This window comes from Pseudonaja textilis, chromosome 3, assembly GCF_049901715.1.
Source record: "Pseudonaja textilis isolate UNSWEBS1 chromosome 3, rPseTex1.2, whole genome shotgun sequence".
Lineage (NCBI taxonomy): Eukaryota > Metazoa > Chordata > Lepidosauria > Squamata > Elapidae > Pseudonaja > Pseudonaja textilis.
Window position 1 is genome coordinate 151,730,477 of NC_141992.1, and position 19,053 is coordinate 151,749,529.

The following is a 19,053-nucleotide window of genomic DNA, read 5'->3' on the forward strand; positions in this document are numbered from 1 at the left end:
AATATTTGTAGCTCAGGGTTGAAATGAGAGGTCATTGGTGCATTCTGAGCTTGGTTGTTTTCTTGCAGACATTCCGTTACCCGAACTAAGTAATATCATCAGTGCTCGTGATGATGGTGTTACCTAGTCTGGTAATGAAATGTCTTCACTAAAACAGCCAAACTTAGGGAGCACCAAGGACCCCTGATTGCATAGAAGTATTACTGCAGGTTACATTCTTGGCCGTTTCTCCCTGCTGTCCCCTGAAAAGTAGAATTAAGTAGAATTAAAAAACACCATTTACAAGTATTTGCTTAGTGAGTTCTAACATACAACAGCTGGAATGTTAATTCTGATAGTTCCTAAATATTAAGGATGTGCACACTTTAAATTTATTAGGAAAAAAATATTCATCATTGCATAATCACAGCATCCCTGGCCTATTCATTAAGGCACACCTGCATTAAAAAACCTAAAAAAAAGATACAACATGGCATACACAGCTGTATCAAATATATTAAGATGAGAAATTTTTCCTTTGAAGAAAGCACTGAAATAAAAGCTCCCCCCTATTCCATGCAATTATTACATTATGATAGGCTGTGGTACCTAAGGGATCTCAGTTTCCCACAAGTAGTGGGAAAACATTAGAAGTGAAATTTATTTTGAAATACTACAGCTGCATTATGCACATTTTTAAACTCAGATATTGCACCTGAGTAATGAAATAATATCGTTGCTGGAAACTACTTATACATAGCAAACTGGTATAAATTTAAACTGGTACTTTTATGATGCTGTATTATTTGCAATTTGTTGATTATGTTAGAAATTATGTAAATAAGCAATTGCAGAGTTACACAGACCTAATTACAGAATTACCAGACCCATAATTGTCTTAAATCACACAAATAGGATAGTATGGCTCTCATTAGATATTTTATGGTTAAATGGCAGTCTGTTAGATCAAGCTTTTTAAAAATATATGTTGTAGTACTTAAAAGAGAAAATCATGATTTAAATAATCAAACTGTTTCTTGCTATCAGGGCATGTAAATGTTGTGTTTTACTTTCACATGGACTTGTTTTAGTGTATTTTGATGGTGTTCCTGAGAATTATTTTTTATTGTGGGAGCATATAAATATATTTAATAAATAATTAAAATAAATCTTATAAATTAAATTACAATTAAATTTTTAGGAATGTCAAGATATATCTTTGCATATATCTTTGTATATATTCAATCTGAAGGAGACCTTTTAGCATGGACCTATAAGCTAGCACAAACAAGTAATATTAAAATATTTTTAAATTTTAAATTAAAATTTAATTTTCAGCCTTTACTCCTGTTTTATATTTATGATGCTACATTTTAATTCTGTTTTCCCTCAATGCTTGGTTTTAAAGGTTTCATATGATGGGAAAAATATGTAACTTTTTAGTCTGAAAATTAGATCAAAATTAAATTGAACTCTGTATAAAGAACACTCATGGAACTATAATCAGCAGTTGAAATGTAATGCAAAGTATTTCTATAATAAATTATATAATCAAAAGAAGTAGCCTTGCATGTTACTGAAGCCTGTAAACCTGATTTTGGACATGTTTCTGATAAAAGATTGGTCCTTTTTGTTATGTTATTTTTAGATCTTTCAAGTTGCTTACATCATCATAAAAGCTGCTAATGCTCCAAGGCCCGGAAACTGGATTTTGGAACGTTCTGTGAATGGTATTGAATTCAGCCCCTGGCAATACTATGCAATTAGCGATACCGAGTGTCTAACCAGATACAACGTGACACCAAGACTTGGTCCTCCTACATATAAGAAAGACAATGAAGTGATATGCACTTCCTATTATTCTAAACTTGTTCCACTTGAGCACGGAGAGGTATGTTTTCTTTTGGTTCATGTGCCTATTATTTGTGGCCGTGGAAGGAATAAAATGATAAGGCGTTAACAAAAATCTCTCTGCTGAAAAGTTCATTCTGTTTTTCCTCCACCCATCTTTTATCCATCATTAGTAGCAACTGAGGCAAGTTTAATTTCTGAGGATCAAAAGCTTTCCAATTTATGAAACACTTCTTGCAGGGGACACTTTTAGTCTCCTCTGAAGTAGAATTCCACAGATCTGGTAGTATCTGAACAAGGAAATTATTCTTTGTTTTGATACTAAACTAGTGCAACACATTGTATGGTGCTGTATTTGAAAAATGTTTAGAATTTGAAATTAATGCAAAGTACTGCAATGAGGTTGCTAACCCAGAAAAGGAAAAGTACAGAGATTATATGTCTTTATAGAAAAATCTATAATGGGTGTTGTTTTCTAGGCATAATTCAAGGTGTTTATCAGAGGGATAAAATACCTCTTCTGCTGTGAACCTGTTCCATATTTTGGAGAGCCCCTTTGAAGATGTTGACCAAATGCCAGTATCTATTTCTAATAAACGGGAAGGGCCTTGTTCTGGTTACAATTCTTTTGTATTTTTCTCCTAAAGGATGCAAATTTGTCTGTACGCTCTCAGAATTTATAAAAATGATTTTTATTTGTATTGATTATGTTGTTTTTCTTTACACTTACATTTTTATTTCAAATGTTGAGGTCTAGTTTGTTTGCTTATAAAAATAGGACAGTTGATAAGCTTCATAAATAACACAATAGATAAAATGTATATTCTCCTTTAGCTGGATCTCAATTGTTTTGTAGAGAAAGTTTTTAATAAAATTGTTTAATTGCTTTAGGAAAAAAATAACACACTGGAATAAAAATCTAAATGACTGTATGCAGCTTGAACTCTGAAATAATTGTTGGCATCATTTCAAGGAGAGCTTGATCAAAAGAGCTGGCATTGGCAGGTCAACAGTTGATTGTTATTCCTTTCAAGCAGCTCTATTCATACTTGCTATCTGGCATAGATCAGAGAAGCAACCCATCTTATAAGGAAATTGTGCATTGAAAATTAACCTACAATGAATGCAGATAGAACTCTGACTTCAATACAAAGTTACTAGAAAAGAAATCTAAAATTTTCCTTAAAAGAGTATGCATTTGGAACTAAAACACTAGTAACATTAATTTAGTAAATGCTAAATTGCTGCTTTAGGCCCAGTTACAAGCATGGTCCAACGTTAAATTGAGATATCAGATTGCTGGATATTTCTGATGTTTCCTGAGCTGAAACATTTGTTCTAATCCTCATAATTGAAAGAAATTTAGAATAAAGCATGTTAGGAAATTTTACTAGACTTTTAACTGGGTTTAATGCTTTCCTGACTTTTAAAGTTAAATGGAATTAGCGTCTATACGTTCCAGACAGATTTTATATCATGGAGAATTCTTTGAATTAAAGTCAACATCTGGAGAGCATCCAAGTAGGAGAAGGCAGGTTTAAGTTCTCAAATTATTTAAACAAAAATCCAGCTGTCAACTTCATTGTTTTCATCCTCCTGCTGCTGCTGGCCAGGGATTCAGATGAGGGGGGCAGCCCTGAGATGTGCAAGCCGTGCAGAGCACAGGGGAGACTGCCAGGCCCAACAAGGGAGTGAGAGAGTGGGACAGGATGGTGAGGCATGGCATGCTTTGTTGCAGGCAAGGCTGGAGAGGCTGTCGTGTTTCCCTGGGTAGAGGCTATGAAGAAGACATTGTTCAGAGTGGTGGCAGAATTGTAGGAAGTGGAGGGACAAAGGCTTCTTGGAGAGCCAAAGCATGTTCTGCATATCACATTGGAAGTCCTTCAGCAGGCTTCAGTGAGGGGTGAAGGTGAGCCCAGTAACAGCAGAGTCTACCTGTAGGTCCTCTGTTCTTGGCCCAGCCTTCATCCTACAAAGCCTTGCAGGGTCTGCAATTTCAACATGTTGAAATCCGCAGATTGGTTGTTCAGGCTGCTTCACATGAGCGCTCGGTAGCTCACAGCAGGTTGAGGGCATTGAATTGCTCCTGTGATTATAAGTGCAGGCAAGCTGTCAAGTCCCCAAATTCTGATCAGGTGAACAGGAGGGTACTGCAACAGCCAGAAGTTTGAGGATCAGCAGTAACTTTCATTCAATGTTGCTGAAACTCTCAATAGTTACTGAATGAACGGTCATGAAGTATAGCTCTTCCTGAACTTCCCAGTGCACATATACTGATGTAACAGATGAGGAGAACAGAAACACACACACATGCAAACATATGCACAGATGGAATGCATTCCATTATTTTGTTACAAAGAAGAAAATATACATACTTCCAATGTCCAATTTTGCTAAAGGGATATGGAAAAAAAAACAAGAAATATGCTCTGCATACATCTTGGCGCTTTCTCTATAGCCTATAGTCTTAGTGACTAGTCCCTTTTTCTGTCTCATATGTCATTCATTTTCAACTTTGCATTAGACTTTTTTTGAGCTGTGGGATTCTATTGCCATTTCTCATATTTTTTTTCCTCTTTGGAATTTTTCCCGTTCTGCTTTTAGTACCTTCCTTTTAGGAATTGCTACCTACCTTAAAGTTCCTTTTCCTATTATATCCTTTTGCTGAGGGATCCTGCAGTCCTGCGGATTGTTCTTGGGTTTCTTTTAATCTATATTTTTGAAGGATATTTTTGAATACCTCTTTAAGCACATTTAGTGTCCTGTAAAATCCATAAGTTCAGCATGATTGCATTTCCACACTGTTTATTCCTTTGATTCTCCCCTGTTAGTTAGTAACAGGTCAAGGACTGCTGATCTTCCAGTGCTTTTTTCAAACTTCTAAAGCAGCCATTTGTCAGGATTGCGAGTTAGAAATTTCCGGGGAGGTCCACTCTTGGCAGAATTTATCTCCCCATAGAAAAAAAAGAATTTGTATGAGATACAGACAGCTGATTCAACATCTTTAAGAAGGAATGTAAGGGATGTGTGTGTGAGAGGAGGTATTCAGTGAACATAATAGAATTTGAATTTGGTAAATCTTGTGCAGATCAGTCCAGTTCTGTTATTGTGTTCTTGAGTTCTTGCTTTAAAAAAAAAGACTTTGAAAAAGCAGTTTTAAACAAGCAAATATAAAAGAAAGAATTTTATGTATAACAAACTGCAAATAAGAAAATAAAGCACTATTTGGCCTGAGTGTCACAAAATTTTGATTGTTCACCATTTTTCTTTTGACCTGTTTGCTAGCATACAAAAGCTTTTTGTTTTGTTTTGTTTCTGTACTATAAGCTCATTGGCTGGTAAATAATTCTAAATTCCTACAGAAGCCTATGAATGAGGAAACACCAGTTATTTTTACACAGATATGGACAATGTGCTTATAATTAAATTAGTCTTATTTTTTAGATACACACATCACTGATTAATGGGAGACCTAGTGCTGATGACCCTTCGCCAGCATTACTGGAATTTACCTCTGCAAGATATATCCGTCTCCGATTGCAGCGGATAAGAACTCTTAATGCTGATCTCATGACCCTTAGTCACCATGATCCTAAAGATGTTGATCCTATTGTTACAAGAAGGGTAAGCCGGTTCATTTATCAGTGTGCTTGAAACCTGTTATCTCTGCCTTGATGGAATTTATCCTAAAATAGGCTAAAATCCAGAATACTTGTTTATTTTTCAGCATGGAAGAATTAAGACACTTGCTTATCATTGTCTTATGGGGTGCTTTTTCAAATAATATTCCTGGAAATTAGGAGTACTGTGATACACTAATATGCTAAAATAGCATATATGGTGATGCGATGACACATGGGCTATCTTCCATATTAGTCAACTATCTGTTTGGTAACTATGGCAAGGGGTTTAAGTATGGATTTAGAGCTCTTTGGGGGTCAATTTGTTTATTACCTAGTTAATTAAATATTAGTAAACAAGAATTGCTCTTCAAATACAGAACTGATTGCTGAAGCCAACTTGTTAGGCAAGGAGCATGATACCATGCTAAAAATGCTGACAATTAGCTCATAAACCTTGTTCTGCAAAAATACTCAATTTATGCACTGAATGTTCTTTTATATAAAATACAGGTAGTATCTTGATGTCATGATATATTGTGAACAGTGCTTTGTTTTAGAACAGCAACAACAGTGGTGAAGTAGCATTATCTGAAGGGTCTAATACAGGGGTGTCAAACTCACAGCCTGAGGGCCAGATGTGTCATGTACTGGCTATGCTCCTGCCCGGTTTAGTGAAGGGGAAAAAAGTTCTGGTACATCACATGATGCCGCTGTGACGACGCGAGTTTGACACCTCTGGTCTAATACTATTTTACAATTAGGTTAACCTAACAGGTGCCATAACCCTGCTAAAACTATTCTTGTTTCATTTCTGTGAGAATGAAGACATATAGTTACTTTTTAAACTTTCTTTAAAACCAATCTTATTAAAAATATTTCTGTATATTAAAGTAGTTTTAATTTTGAACACATGTAAATCTGAGTGCATACAATATAGTGTGTTCTATTGTATATGTATGTCCTTGAACAGTTTTATGTTATTTGTAGGGATTTTTAGATTTAGCGTAAGAATATGACATAAGAATATGCCCTGACTGATCAGTGTAATTTGTGTGTGTGTGTGTATGAAGACTTTCACATGTAAACCTTATGTGTAAATTCTAACTGAAGTCAATTGCAATTTAGAAACTGGATTTTTAAAAAATTATAATTAAATATTTATGCATCATTATTTTCTAATGAATATTGGCTTATTGTGTTTCTGTTAAATGCATTAAACTTAATGACTCAAACTTTGCTTTATTTAGTATTACTATTCAATAAAAGACATCTCTATTGGAGGCATGTGCATTTGTTATGGGCATGCTCGAAGTTGTCCTTTGGATAAACACACAGAGGTACGTTTTTTTTTTACTTGTTCCTACAGACAAATGTGCATTTTGGCCTTTTTGAAAAGCAAGATTATTTAGAAAGATAATATGATTGTCTGCTGTTTATTGAAATGATAGCATTTCTAACACTTTTCTTTGTCTTATATCATATTAACTTTACATGAATTAAAGGGCCTTTTAAATCAGTGAACAAATATATACAAATCCAAAAAAGCTTATAGGAATAGGAACAGACATCGAGTGGATTGCTTTAACATTGCATAGGAATTAAGAAAATATGCTACATAAGAACGTATAGACTTAGTTCAAATGCATTATGTTTCCTTTTCTGGACATCTTCCTTACCAAATAAAACTATTTTGTATACACAGTTACACAATCATATATAGATAACATCTGCTTGCAAACAAACAGCTGTGCAGACCTGACAAGTGTTAACAATGCCTAAGCATTGCATAAGCACACTGCCTTGTAAAAACTTGTTAAAGTCCCGAATCATTAAAACATCTTAGATTTTTTTAGTCTCTTCACATTTTTTTGCAATTATTTTCATAGCTAAGTGCTTGAAGTATCTGATAAATTATTTTGTAAATGAAATATATACTACAGTTTATCCCTATATTATGCTTTGATGTATTGTTAGCTTTTTTGCCTTCTAGCAAATTTACCTCTCTGGTAATTTGTTCATTTTTATAAAAAAATGCTGAAATTACTTACCTGCAATCATGCGCCACATGTTAATATGTTTTATCCAGAATATCAGATAGGTGATGAAGAATCATGAGATGGAGTAAAATAAGAGTGACATTTTTTTTACTGGGAGTTGGATTTTAAGACAATGAAACTTAACGGGTTTTTATTTATTGCTGGAAAATAAATGTTTTTATTATTTTATAAGTAGAAGGAAAATAGGACAGTGTTCAGGAAATGGACAGTTAAGATCAAAATAGGCTACACAGAAGTAGTGTTTAATGAAATATATAAAGTCACAAAGAGAAGCCAATCATGAGGTCACTCAGAGACATATCATTTTAGATCCTATGAAATATTGAAATGTTTTGGTTTTAGTTATGGAATGTTTTGGTTATATGGAAAACCAATGGTACAAATCAGATATCACCTGGAACTTTGTTTTCAGCTCTAATGAACCAGATAAGCAAAGGACAGAAGCAGCAGTAAAGAATTTTTCAAATTACTACATTGACCTATCAGCTTCTGCTGCACTTCCCCCCCACCCCCACCCCCCAGCTTTCAAGCCCTGGGTTTCCATGTAGTTTGCCTTTTAAATACTAACCAGATCAACCTTTGCTCCACTTTTTTCAGAACAGCCTATGTTGGGTAGAAACAGATGTAACTTTCTCCAATTCTTTATTAAGTCATTCAGTTTCTCACATCTATTTTTAAATAAATGTCCACATTTGCACCTAGCGGTATCTGTCCACGTCATCAACAAGCAGCTTTGCTTGTTGTATCTGGATTTTAAAAGCTTTTCCCTTTCCTTTCTCTTTTGTTTTTCTTTTGTTCATACTATTGAACTACTTGTATTTATCAGTTGCTATTGTTGCTTTTTCATTGGATTCTTACAACTCTTACAGATGAGATTTTACACCAAGGTTTTGTACAAACTTACAATATACACAAGAATCTATCCAGCCCTAAACACTTAGAGGATATTTCAGGTATTTCTTAAATGTGGGATAAATAATTTTGTTTTAAGGTAATTAGTAATAGAATCATATTATAATTTATTTTCATGTAGAAACTACAATGCCAGTGTGAACACAATACTTGTGGTGAAAATTGTAATGAATGTTGTCCTGGCTACCATCAGGCACCATGGAGACCTGGAACTATTTCTGCTGGCAACAAATGTGAAAGTATGTGGTACTAAATGACAGATCTCTTAAAAGTTTACCACTTTACTGATTAGATAAGTAATCCATCCATCACTAAAACCATGAGTTTGACATGGGGAATTCTCTTTAATGATGCATAAATATTTCTAACACTGAAAATTTATAAGTAGTAAAATTTAAACCAAGCTTGTAAAACCAATGAATTTTTCATTTTTTCTTATCAGTCTTATCAGTCTGTCACCTTATTTCATGTAGAATTTAGATATTTGTAATTTTAATTTTCATTCTAATCTTTCAATAAAATATATAATCCAATATCTATATGTTTTGAGGAATAGAATGGATTTATTAAACTGAACATATCATGTTATGTATAAATGTATTATAGAAAATTAGATGTGAATTCATCAATAATCTTATTAGAATAAAATTGGGAATACTAAATAAACACTAGTAGCATAATACTCTTTTTTACTATAAGGTTTACAAATAAAGCTATTTTGATTAGTGACAGGTGGGAGACCAAAATTTTATTTATTTATTTATTCATTCATTCATTCATTCATTTATCATGTCCATCTCCCTGATAAGGCAACTCTACATGGTATTAATTATTATGTATTTTAATAGAAGGTTAAAGTCTTCCATCTATGTTTAATATTGAGTGTTATGTAAAAGGTTAATTTTGCATGTAGAATATAATGTGTTCAGTTTGTTTATCTGGTTGATTCACTTATTTACACACACACACACACACACACACACACACAAACACACTAAAAGAGTATTGGTTTTTTTTTTTAGGATGCAACTGTCACAACAAAACAGAAGATTGTTATTATGACCAGAGAGTAGCAGATGAAAAAAAAAGTATAAACATATTTGGTCAATTCAGAGGAGGTGGAGTATGCATAAATTGTACACAACACACCACTGGAATAAACTGTGATGTGTGTAGTAATGGCTACTACAGACCACAAAAAGTAAGAGGATTCTGAAATATTGTTTATCATTACTTGTAAACAATGCTAAAACTTGACATCTAATTTTTTTGAGCTTTACTGTTCATTTAATATGTGGTTAAAACCATGTGAATTCATAATGAAAGGAAAAGTGAAAGGATTCGGTCTTTGAGAAAAGACTAAGAAGTCTGTCCAGCCATGTACAAACAATTTGTGAAAATAGTATCTTATGTATATTTTGTGTTATTATACCTGTTACCTGTATATATAAACTCAACATTTGTCAAGACTTCATTTACAAATACATATTAGATCAAAAGAAGGGAATTTCTGGCTTATGGGACTTTGTACCCTTCTCAATTTAAGAAACAATCCCACGAAGCCTTTGGCTTTATTATAGCCTCATCTGTGCCCGTTTCTCTGTATGGTGTCTTTTCCCCACAGAGTCATACTCAAGCCATAGGGCCAGGGTTGTACAGATGCTCATGATTTTAGAAATAAATCTCTGTTCATTTCTGTAACATACAGAGAGTTTCCCGGTTCCACAATGGCTGGTTTCAACATTACCTCATTTATGCTTACATTTATCTAGTTTTTGCCTTGCACTCATCCCATGGAAATAACTAATCATCCTTGCCAGTTGAGATGCATATCTTCATATATACTCCTAAAAAGGAACAAAAATTCATTTTCAGTAGCATCAAACAGTTAATAAAAATTTAAAAAAATTGTACTTATTCCAGGTGTCTCCTTATGACAACAATCCTTGCCGTCCATGTGAATGTGATTTATTTGGGTCCTTTGGTTTTGACTGTGTTAAGGATAATAATCATGCCGACCCCGCAAAAGGTAAGAGTAACGGTCTAGGCAATATTTACAAAATCAGGTATTGGATCTATAAGAAACAACGAAACATAAAATTCAATTCAGTTTCTTTGGATCTTATTACTGCTGTACCTGTATAAAGGAAGAATAAGCAACTTTCTTGTATTTCTTTTACTTTTTCAAGATATTCAGCCTGGTCAATGTCATTGCAAGGAAGGGTATGCTGAAAAAAAATGTGACCATTGTGCTTTTGGCTACAAAGGTTACCCAAATTGCATACGCTGTAATTGTAGCCTCGTTGGCAGCATCAATGATGATCCATGTAGTGAACCTTGCCTTTGCAAAGTAAGTATAGCTCTGATTTTTAGTTTGATTTACTATACAGTGGTACCTTAGTACTCAACTGCTTTGAAACTCAGCAAATTTGGTACTCAATGCATTTTATGTGAAAATTTTGTCCTTATACTCATCATTTGTTTGGTACTTTTATGTACAAGCTTGAACTTGTGGGTGTCGGCTATCTTGTGACTCACTACCTTATTCCTTATGGGAAAAATGTGTTTGGTACTCAGCATTTTTGTACTTATGTGCCTCCTGGAACTAATTAATGATGAGCACTGAGGTAACACTGTACTAAAATTTTATTAATAATACACTTTAAAGTGGAATTTGTCCATTTATTTATTTTGAGAAATTTCTTTCTTAATAGCAATCCTACATCTAATTCTAACAATTAATTGGAGTTAAGCCAAAATCTACCAGATGGGGATTTAAACTAAGATACATGATACAGGTATATCATACATTTTAACACTGGCAAAATTATGTATCAGATTTTGTGATTAAATTTTGGCTTGGAAAGAGCAATTCCAAATTAAGATAACATTGGTGGGGAAGCGGGGTGCTTGGGAATACATTAGTTGGTTTTTTTAACCACTCACATTTACTCACATATTATTTATATCTACTATCTATAATGACTTTGATGTTCTAATATGATTTTATTATAAGCTTCAAGAAATTTCATTTCCCTGCCATTAGGCTTAATATTGAGCTTGTAAGTGCCAAAATAAAAAAAACCTGATTGAATGGAATTTAAACCAAAAAATGATAATGGCGAAAGTTGACCTTTTTTTTGTGACCATGAAATAGATTGACCTTTTTGAACCTGACATTCATCAGTTATGTGGAGCCTGTAGTCACAGTATGCATAGTCAGTATGATAATTGGTATCTTTGCTTGTCATGTGGACATTCTCAGTATAAAATACAAGTACTTACTGACACATAACATATAAAGGGTGAAAATTTTCTATTCAATACTTTAGTTCAGAAGAAAAGTTCTAGAAAATGTTAAGGTAAAAATGCTACTATGTTTTATTGTATGTTGGTTCTGATTATGTTCATAGGAAAACGTAGAAGGAGAAAATTGTGACCGTTGCAAATCTGGATTCTATAATCTTCAAGAAAGAAACCCACAGGGTTGCACTGAATGCTTCTGTTTTGGTGTTTCTGATGTGTGTGAAAGTCTTCCATGGTCCACTACTAAGGTATAATATGACTAATATTCCACAATTAGTATCTCATTTGTTTTCTTCAAGCATAAACATTCCCTGTGTTATCTTTGCCTGACAGGCATTCCATTTCAGTCTGATTTCCATAAATGGTTTTAGTCTGTTAATTATTTCACTCAATAAAAACTTAGGTGTAAAAGGCTGCAATTTAGGTTTAAACTAAAAAGCCAAAGAATATCTAAGAAATGGAATGATAAATATAAAGGATCCCAAGTGAGCAAAACATAATTCGTACTTCTACTTTATATGTGTTTGAATGATAGAAAGCAGCAAATTATCTAGAGATATATTATAATATTTGAAAGTACTGTTCAGTTACAAGTTTGCATACAATTTCCCTATTGAAAACCAAGCACTAAAAATTAAAGTAAAAGAGATGCTTGAATTTTAAGTATAAGTACCATATTTTTCGGAGTATAAGACATTCCGTACTATAAGATGCATCTAGCTTTTGGGGAGGAAAACAAAGGGGAAAAAATCTGTCTCTGCCTCCCAGCAATTTGCCTCCTTACAGCAAACAGCCTGGTCAGCTTCAGCACAGCCTGATTAGCATAAGCAGCTGATTGTTGGTTGGATCGACCTTCTGATAATCAGCTGTTTCAGGCTGCAGGGATTGCCATAGCCTATTACCGCCTCTGTGTGTCCCAGTTTTGGCCTCCACATCCCGTTTTCAGCCTCTGCACACCTCATTTTCAGCCTCAACGCGGGCAGTGGGGTTTGGAACCAGAGATGGTACTCAGCAGGTTCTGATCAGTTCTGCAGAACCAGTAATGGAAATGTTGAGTAGTTCAGAGAACCAGCAAATACCACCTCTGACTGGAGATTTTACATTATCTTTCTCCTTCCACGCCCACCAAGCCACGCCCACAGAACTGGTAATAAAAACATTTGAATCCTACCAATGATCGGAACGGACAGAAAATGGGACGCACAGAGACCGAAAAACTTTATCCTGTGATTTCTGTTTTGCTTGGATTATTCTGCCATAACACAGTATCATATTGTGAGCCAAATAAAAATAGAACTTTGCTAAAGCAAAACACACACAAACAACACACTTTCTGTTTCTTGATTACTTGAATGCTTGATCATGTTTCCTGCTTTATTAAGGTGTCTTCTATGATTGGGTGGGAGGTGACAACTCTATATTCTTCAAAAACTATACAACCTCAAGAAGATCACTTTGATAAATCTCATCAAATAAGTATTAACGACACTGAGGTTGCAAAAGTACTAAAACCTCCTTATTACTGGTCTGCACCTAAATCATACCTTGGAAATAAAGTAAGTACTCTGGAGGAAATGTGCTTTTTTCAGTGTTCTGTGTATGTATAAAGTTTTCTGCATTGCATATTCACTTTATTATATATATAATGTAATGTTCAAAAAGCATAGGACATCTTTTCCTAGGAATCCTACCATATTAGGATCATTAAAGTTAAATCTGGTATATATGTCATCTCTGCCTCTTGCTCAAAAAAATGGTGTTGGCATTAAGATGCAAATATTGTGAGCAAAAAGTATCGTGCATTTAAATATAGTAGCTGTTTTCCCATGTCTATATTTCTGATTTACTTATTGTACAGGAAAGATTTGATTTAAGAAATATTCAGAGAACTGTTGCAAGATACAATATGAACGTTAAACAATAATTATATTTAGGCACCTCAGTTGTTCTAAAAACTAAGAATTGGTTTTTGAAAATTTACGATTGTATGTAATAGAAAGATAGTGAAACTAAAAAGAGGCTCGGAATTAAAAAAAATCAGTAAATGTAAAATGTCAAGTGAGACATAGAAGTTAGAATGTGATGGCAAATATACAAAAGAAGATTTTTCTTAGGATTTGTTTTGTGTCTAATCTAGCATTTAACAGATAATTTAATAAGAAATCTTAAAAAGGTGAAATCTATTTTTGATGCAATATTTATATTTCATCTTCATATTGCCAAAAATAAGATTAAAAAATAACATTTTTTATTTCTTGCCTTTTGTGCTTTCAGCTCACTGCCTTTGGTGGCTATTTAAAGTATACTGTGTCTTACGATATTCCCATGGACAGTTCAGATAGTGACTTGGTATCTAGTGTCGATGTTATTATCCAGGTAATTGTATTAAATGGGCAGGGATACAAAATATTCTGAATGCTTTTGAGGGAGGAAATTCCAGACTTAGTACAGGTGGTCCTCAACCTCAAATCGTTAAGTGAAGCACCGTAACTTGATTGTTAAGTTTCCCAATTGACTTTGCTTGTCAGAAGGTCACAAAAAATGAACACATGACTTTGGGAACAGCAATGGTCATAAATATGGACCAGTTGCCAAGGGGCTAAATTTTGATCACATGATCACGGGAGGCTGCTACAAAGGTCGTAAGTGTGAAAAATGGTCATAAGTCACTTTTTTGGTGCTGTTGTAACTTTAAATGGTCACTAAATGAACTGTTGTAAGTCGAGAAGTACCTGTAGTTCCTTCTTCTGGTAGTAGTTCTTGTTCCTTTGGCAGTGCTTCCTAGAGGGTCTTCTGAATTTCTGCAGATGGTCCTTTAGTAGAGAGTTGAGAAAAGATACCCTTGCAACAATGAACTTGGAAATCTCCTCCAACATACAGACTTTTGGCTTTTAAATTTTTCTTTAAAGTTAAAAAAAAAATGTGGTGATATTTGTGTACACTGTCAGTGCATCTGATTCAAAGCCAAGAGCTGTCTTCTCCCTCATGGTGTCTTCCAGTTGTACTGAGAATTGGTTTAGATCAGGGGTGTCCAACCTTTCACCTTCCCTGGGCCACATTAGAAGATGAAAATTTGGTTTGGGCCGCACATAAAATAAAATAACAGTAACAATACCTGATCATCCAAAAAAACCATAGAAAACATAGTTAACATATTAAATTTATTTGGAAATGAAGTTAGTGAGATGTTTTTATTATTTATTATTAATTATTTATTAAAAATTATTTATTTTTTATCATGGTTTTTTTATCACAGTTTTTTTATCATGGTTTATTTTCCGGCCAAATTTTTTTGGGGGGGGCGGGGAGAAAGCTCACCCGCCTCGTGCCTACCTCTCCTCCTGCAAATGGCCCGGCTGGATGAGGCAGGACTGGAAGGCAGAAGCAGCAGCAGCAGTGAGGGCAGAAGCCTTCCCCCGCCACTGCTGCTGCTTCTGCCCCGCCGTGGCTTCTGCCCCCGCCGCCGCCGCCGCTTCTTCCCCCGCCACCACTGCTGCTTCTGCCCCCGCCGCCACTTCTGCCCCCGCCGCTGCCGCTTCTTCCCCACCACCGCTGCTGCCCCTGCCACCGCTGCTGCCCCCGCCGCCACCCCCGCCATCGCTTCTTCCCCCGCCACCGCTTCTTCCCCCGCCACCGCTGCTGCCCCGCCGCCACCCCCGCCGCCGCTTCTTCCCCCGCCACCGCTACTGCCCCCGCCGCGGGGGCAGGGGGGGCAGCAGCAGCAGCGGTGGTGGGGGAAGAAGCGGCGGCGGGGGTGGCGGCGGGGGCAGCAGCGGTGGCAGGGGCAGAAGCGGCGGCGGGGGAGGTGGCGGCGGGGGCAGAAGCAGCGGTGGCGGGGCCAGAAGTGGTGGCGGCGGGGCCAGAAGCGACGGCGGCGGGGCAGAAGCGGCAGCGGGGGCAGCGGCGGTGGGGACAGAAGCGGCAGCGGGGCAGAAGCGGCGGCGGCGGGGCAGAAGCGGTGGCGGCGGTGGGGGCAGAAGCGGCGGCGGGGGCAGCAGCGGCAGCGGCGGCGGGGCAGAAGCGGCGGTGGTGGCGGCGGGGGCAACAGCAGGAGGTGGCGCTCTGACGGCGCCCGCCTTTTCTCTTGCTGCTTGGCCTGGCACTCGCCTCGCCCCGCCCCGCGCCTGCCTCTCCTCCTCCTCCTCGCTGGCTCTGGCATGAAGGTTGGGGTGGGCACTGGGCCGCATTACGAGGTGACCTGGGCCGCAGGTTGGACAAGCCTGGTTTAGATGGAAAAGTAAAGATGTTAAGTGGGTTTTATGGCTAAGTGGGTTTATTTCCATGAAAATGTGTTTAAATTCATGATCTAGGCATTTCTTAATGGATGGTATGCAAAATGTTTTGAATTTGGATTGTTCAGAATACTTTATTTTAAATCCCAAACACCCCATTTGAACAGAGTTTAGAAACTGGAAGGTTTTGCATTTGAAACATACTTTTTTTCTTTAAAATCCTGATGTACTTCCAATATAATTGACATATAGATAAAGATATATGACATTTGAAACTGATGTTTTCCATTAAGAACAATTCAGATTCAAAACATATGACATACTCTTAAAAGAAATGTAAAGTTTGGAAAAGATAGTGTGGGTTTTGGGGAAAAGAGGAATCCTGGGAACCTTGTATGGTTTCCATTAAGTGTAGTTTTAAACAATTTCCAATTATACTTTAGAAATGTATAAAATAACAATACCTGTCATTTCAGGGCAATGGATATATTCTTTCTACAAGATCTGAAGGGCTGTCTTTGCAACCATATGAGGAATATTCCAGTACAGTGCATCTTATATCTGAAAACTTTGTTGATTTTAATACAAAGAAGTCAATAGATCGAGACACACTGATGACAGTTTTAGTTAATGTTTCCCGTATTCTACTTAGGGCCAGTTACAACACTGCAGAAAAATCTGTATATAGGTAATACAAAGATCTGCTTAATATATATATATTTCAGCCATACCAAAAGAATCACAAAAGAATCTCAAAAGCATTTAATGTGTTCTTTTATTAAAATATTCAAAAGTTTGGACAAAGTGCTAATTTTCCATGGGATAATATCAGATTCCCATTTTTTAAAGTTAAATAGGATTAAGTGATAGGAAATGTAAAAGAATAACAGACAAATAATTTGAAATGTATAATAGATTGTGAAATGTATTTTATGTGGAATTATGCATTCAGAACAAGAAACAATGCAAAGTTTTATCTCTGCATTTTTGTATTTTATGCATATGGATTATTTTACACAGTGAAAAAAACCCCAATACATTGTTTACATCATTTATTTCCCATTTTAATGTTATTACAGGTTGGACTCTGTGACTTTGGATACAGCAAATGCTAATCTTATAGATCTGTCTTCAGCTGTACATGTAGAATATTGTGAATGTCCACAGGGTTATTCTGGAATATCTTGTGAAGTAATTTCAATATTTTATTTATTTATTTATTTATTTGTTATGTGATGGTATTGCCTCATTTTAAAAAATGGGTTTTCCAAAGGGATCACGTGATCAATTTACTTACCAATGAAGCCATATATAGAAATACAATCGAAAAATATCAGCATGTAACCTCGTAGTAAGAAGTAAAAATCATCAAGCACAGTCAATGACCACCAGCTAAAAACAACAATAACAAAATAAAATCCCAAGAAATTTGTTTGAAAGGCCATATTTAATAAATATGATCAAAATTAAATAGATTAGAGAATAAAATGTTACTTGCCAGCATTGCCAAAATGTTACAATATGCACAGTCATTACTTCTTTTAGGAAATTCCAAAATTGTGGGGCATCTACAATAAAGATGTACTTCTCAGGGAATAAGACTACCAAAGATTAATTGATTTCCCTCCTTTATTATTTTTATATATGACTCAAGGCAGCAATACTATTTCCTCCTATTTTCCCCAAAACGATAATCCTGTGAGGTGGGTTGGCTGAGAAGAAATGGCCAAAGTCAGCCAGTCAGCTTTCATGCCTAAATTGGAATTAGAACTCACAGTCTCCTGGTTTCCAGGGTAGCACCTTAACTACTGTTCCAAACTGGCTTTAAAGATAATTCTAATAACTGACTCTAAGATAGCCACTTAGCATGCATATTAAGGCAGTGCAGCTTTTAAAGCACCAATTTGCATACCCAGTCATCTTTTCCCCTTCAAACTTGGTTTTGTGTCACATCCCTAGTCTATAAAAGCTTATTAGAAATTTATAGCAGTTAAATTTACATACAAATTGCCTTTTGACCTGCCATTTTGAAAATTGAAATGCCAAAACACCATTTCCTATTCTATCTGTCTAAAACAACTTCACATATTTTCCATTTTGTGAATAACATAACCTTTCTCTTACATTTTAAGGAACCCGGTGAGAGTTCATTTTCCCTGTAGCTAGATCTAAAATTAAAATCATGTCATTGTTATTCTTTCTCTTGTGAAAACTATTATTAATTTGTTATTTATTAATAAAACTCATAAGAATATTAATATATTTAATTAATAAAACTCATAAGAATATTAATATATTTAGAAAATATTTTCTGTTATATCCTATAAGAAAGAATTCACTAGTTTAGCTCACTTTTGAAATTGTTGTCAGACGTGAAATTGTTGTCAGACGTGCAATTAGCTTTTGTTAAATTTTCTGAAAAAGCACTATAGATCTAAAATTGTAAAGTTTATTTATAGGTAACATAGTTTGATTTGGTTTAATGGGTTTTCAAAATATTGTTATACTGAACCGTAAGGTTAGATTTATGATGATTAACACATGCTTGCTGTAATTTCTTTTTTTAATCCTATTTTTAGTCCTGTGTTCCTGGGTACTATCGAGTGGATGCAATACTTTTTGGAGGGATTTGCCTGCCGTGTGAATGCAATGGTCATGCAACGGAATGTGATAGTCATGGTGTTTGTATTGTAAGTTTGTGTCCTGCTTATAAGATCAAACCATTCCTGGTTTGTAAAATGTTGAACTTTTAAACAGGCATTAAACAGGGAGGGATACACATTTTCCTAACTATTTCTGCTACCTTTAAAGCAGGGGTGTCAAACTCAAGGCCTGCGGGCTGGATCTGGCCCACAAGGTGCTTAAATCTGGCCTGCTGGAAACAGCAAAGGACAGGCACACGGTCCCTCTGCCAGTGAAAACGGGCACCCAATCTCTGTTTTTGGCTGGGACGGTCTCCTACATCTCTCTGCAAGCAATAACGGAATTCAGAAAGTCCGTATGTGGGAGAGGCACACCCCTGACAAGAGTGACATCAAGATGGCCACGCCCATTTGTCCACACCCCACCACACACACACACACACACACATCC

The 19,053-nt window shown here is 35.8% G+C and overlaps 1 protein-coding gene across 2 annotated transcripts in view; it reads left to right on the top strand.

Moving 5' to 3' along the window:
- Positions 1 to 19,053, top strand: part of LAMA1 (laminin subunit alpha 1) — a 94,700-nt gene that overhangs the window by 18,792 nt on the left and 56,855 nt on the right. For both annotated transcript variants that reach the window (XM_087931097.1, XM_087931098.1), the window contains exons 4-16: positions 1,628 to 1,870; positions 5,275 to 5,454; positions 6,701 to 6,790; positions 8,544 to 8,661; positions 9,445 to 9,623; positions 10,346 to 10,451; positions 10,612 to 10,772; positions 11,836 to 11,976; positions 13,111 to 13,284; positions 14,003 to 14,104; positions 16,437 to 16,648; positions 17,040 to 17,151; positions 18,540 to 18,650. In XM_087931097.1, the coding sequence (XP_087787223.1) occupies positions 1,628 to 1,870; positions 5,275 to 5,454; positions 6,701 to 6,790; positions 8,544 to 8,661; positions 9,445 to 9,623; positions 10,346 to 10,451; positions 10,612 to 10,772; positions 11,836 to 11,976; positions 13,111 to 13,284; positions 14,003 to 14,104; positions 16,437 to 16,648; positions 17,040 to 17,151; positions 18,540 to 18,650 (1,929 nt within the window). The remainder of the gene's footprint in view (positions 1 to 1,627; positions 1,871 to 5,274; positions 5,455 to 6,700; positions 6,791 to 8,543; positions 8,662 to 9,444; positions 9,624 to 10,345; positions 10,452 to 10,611; positions 10,773 to 11,835; positions 11,977 to 13,110; positions 13,285 to 14,002; positions 14,105 to 16,436; positions 16,649 to 17,039; positions 17,152 to 18,539; positions 18,651 to 19,053) is intronic.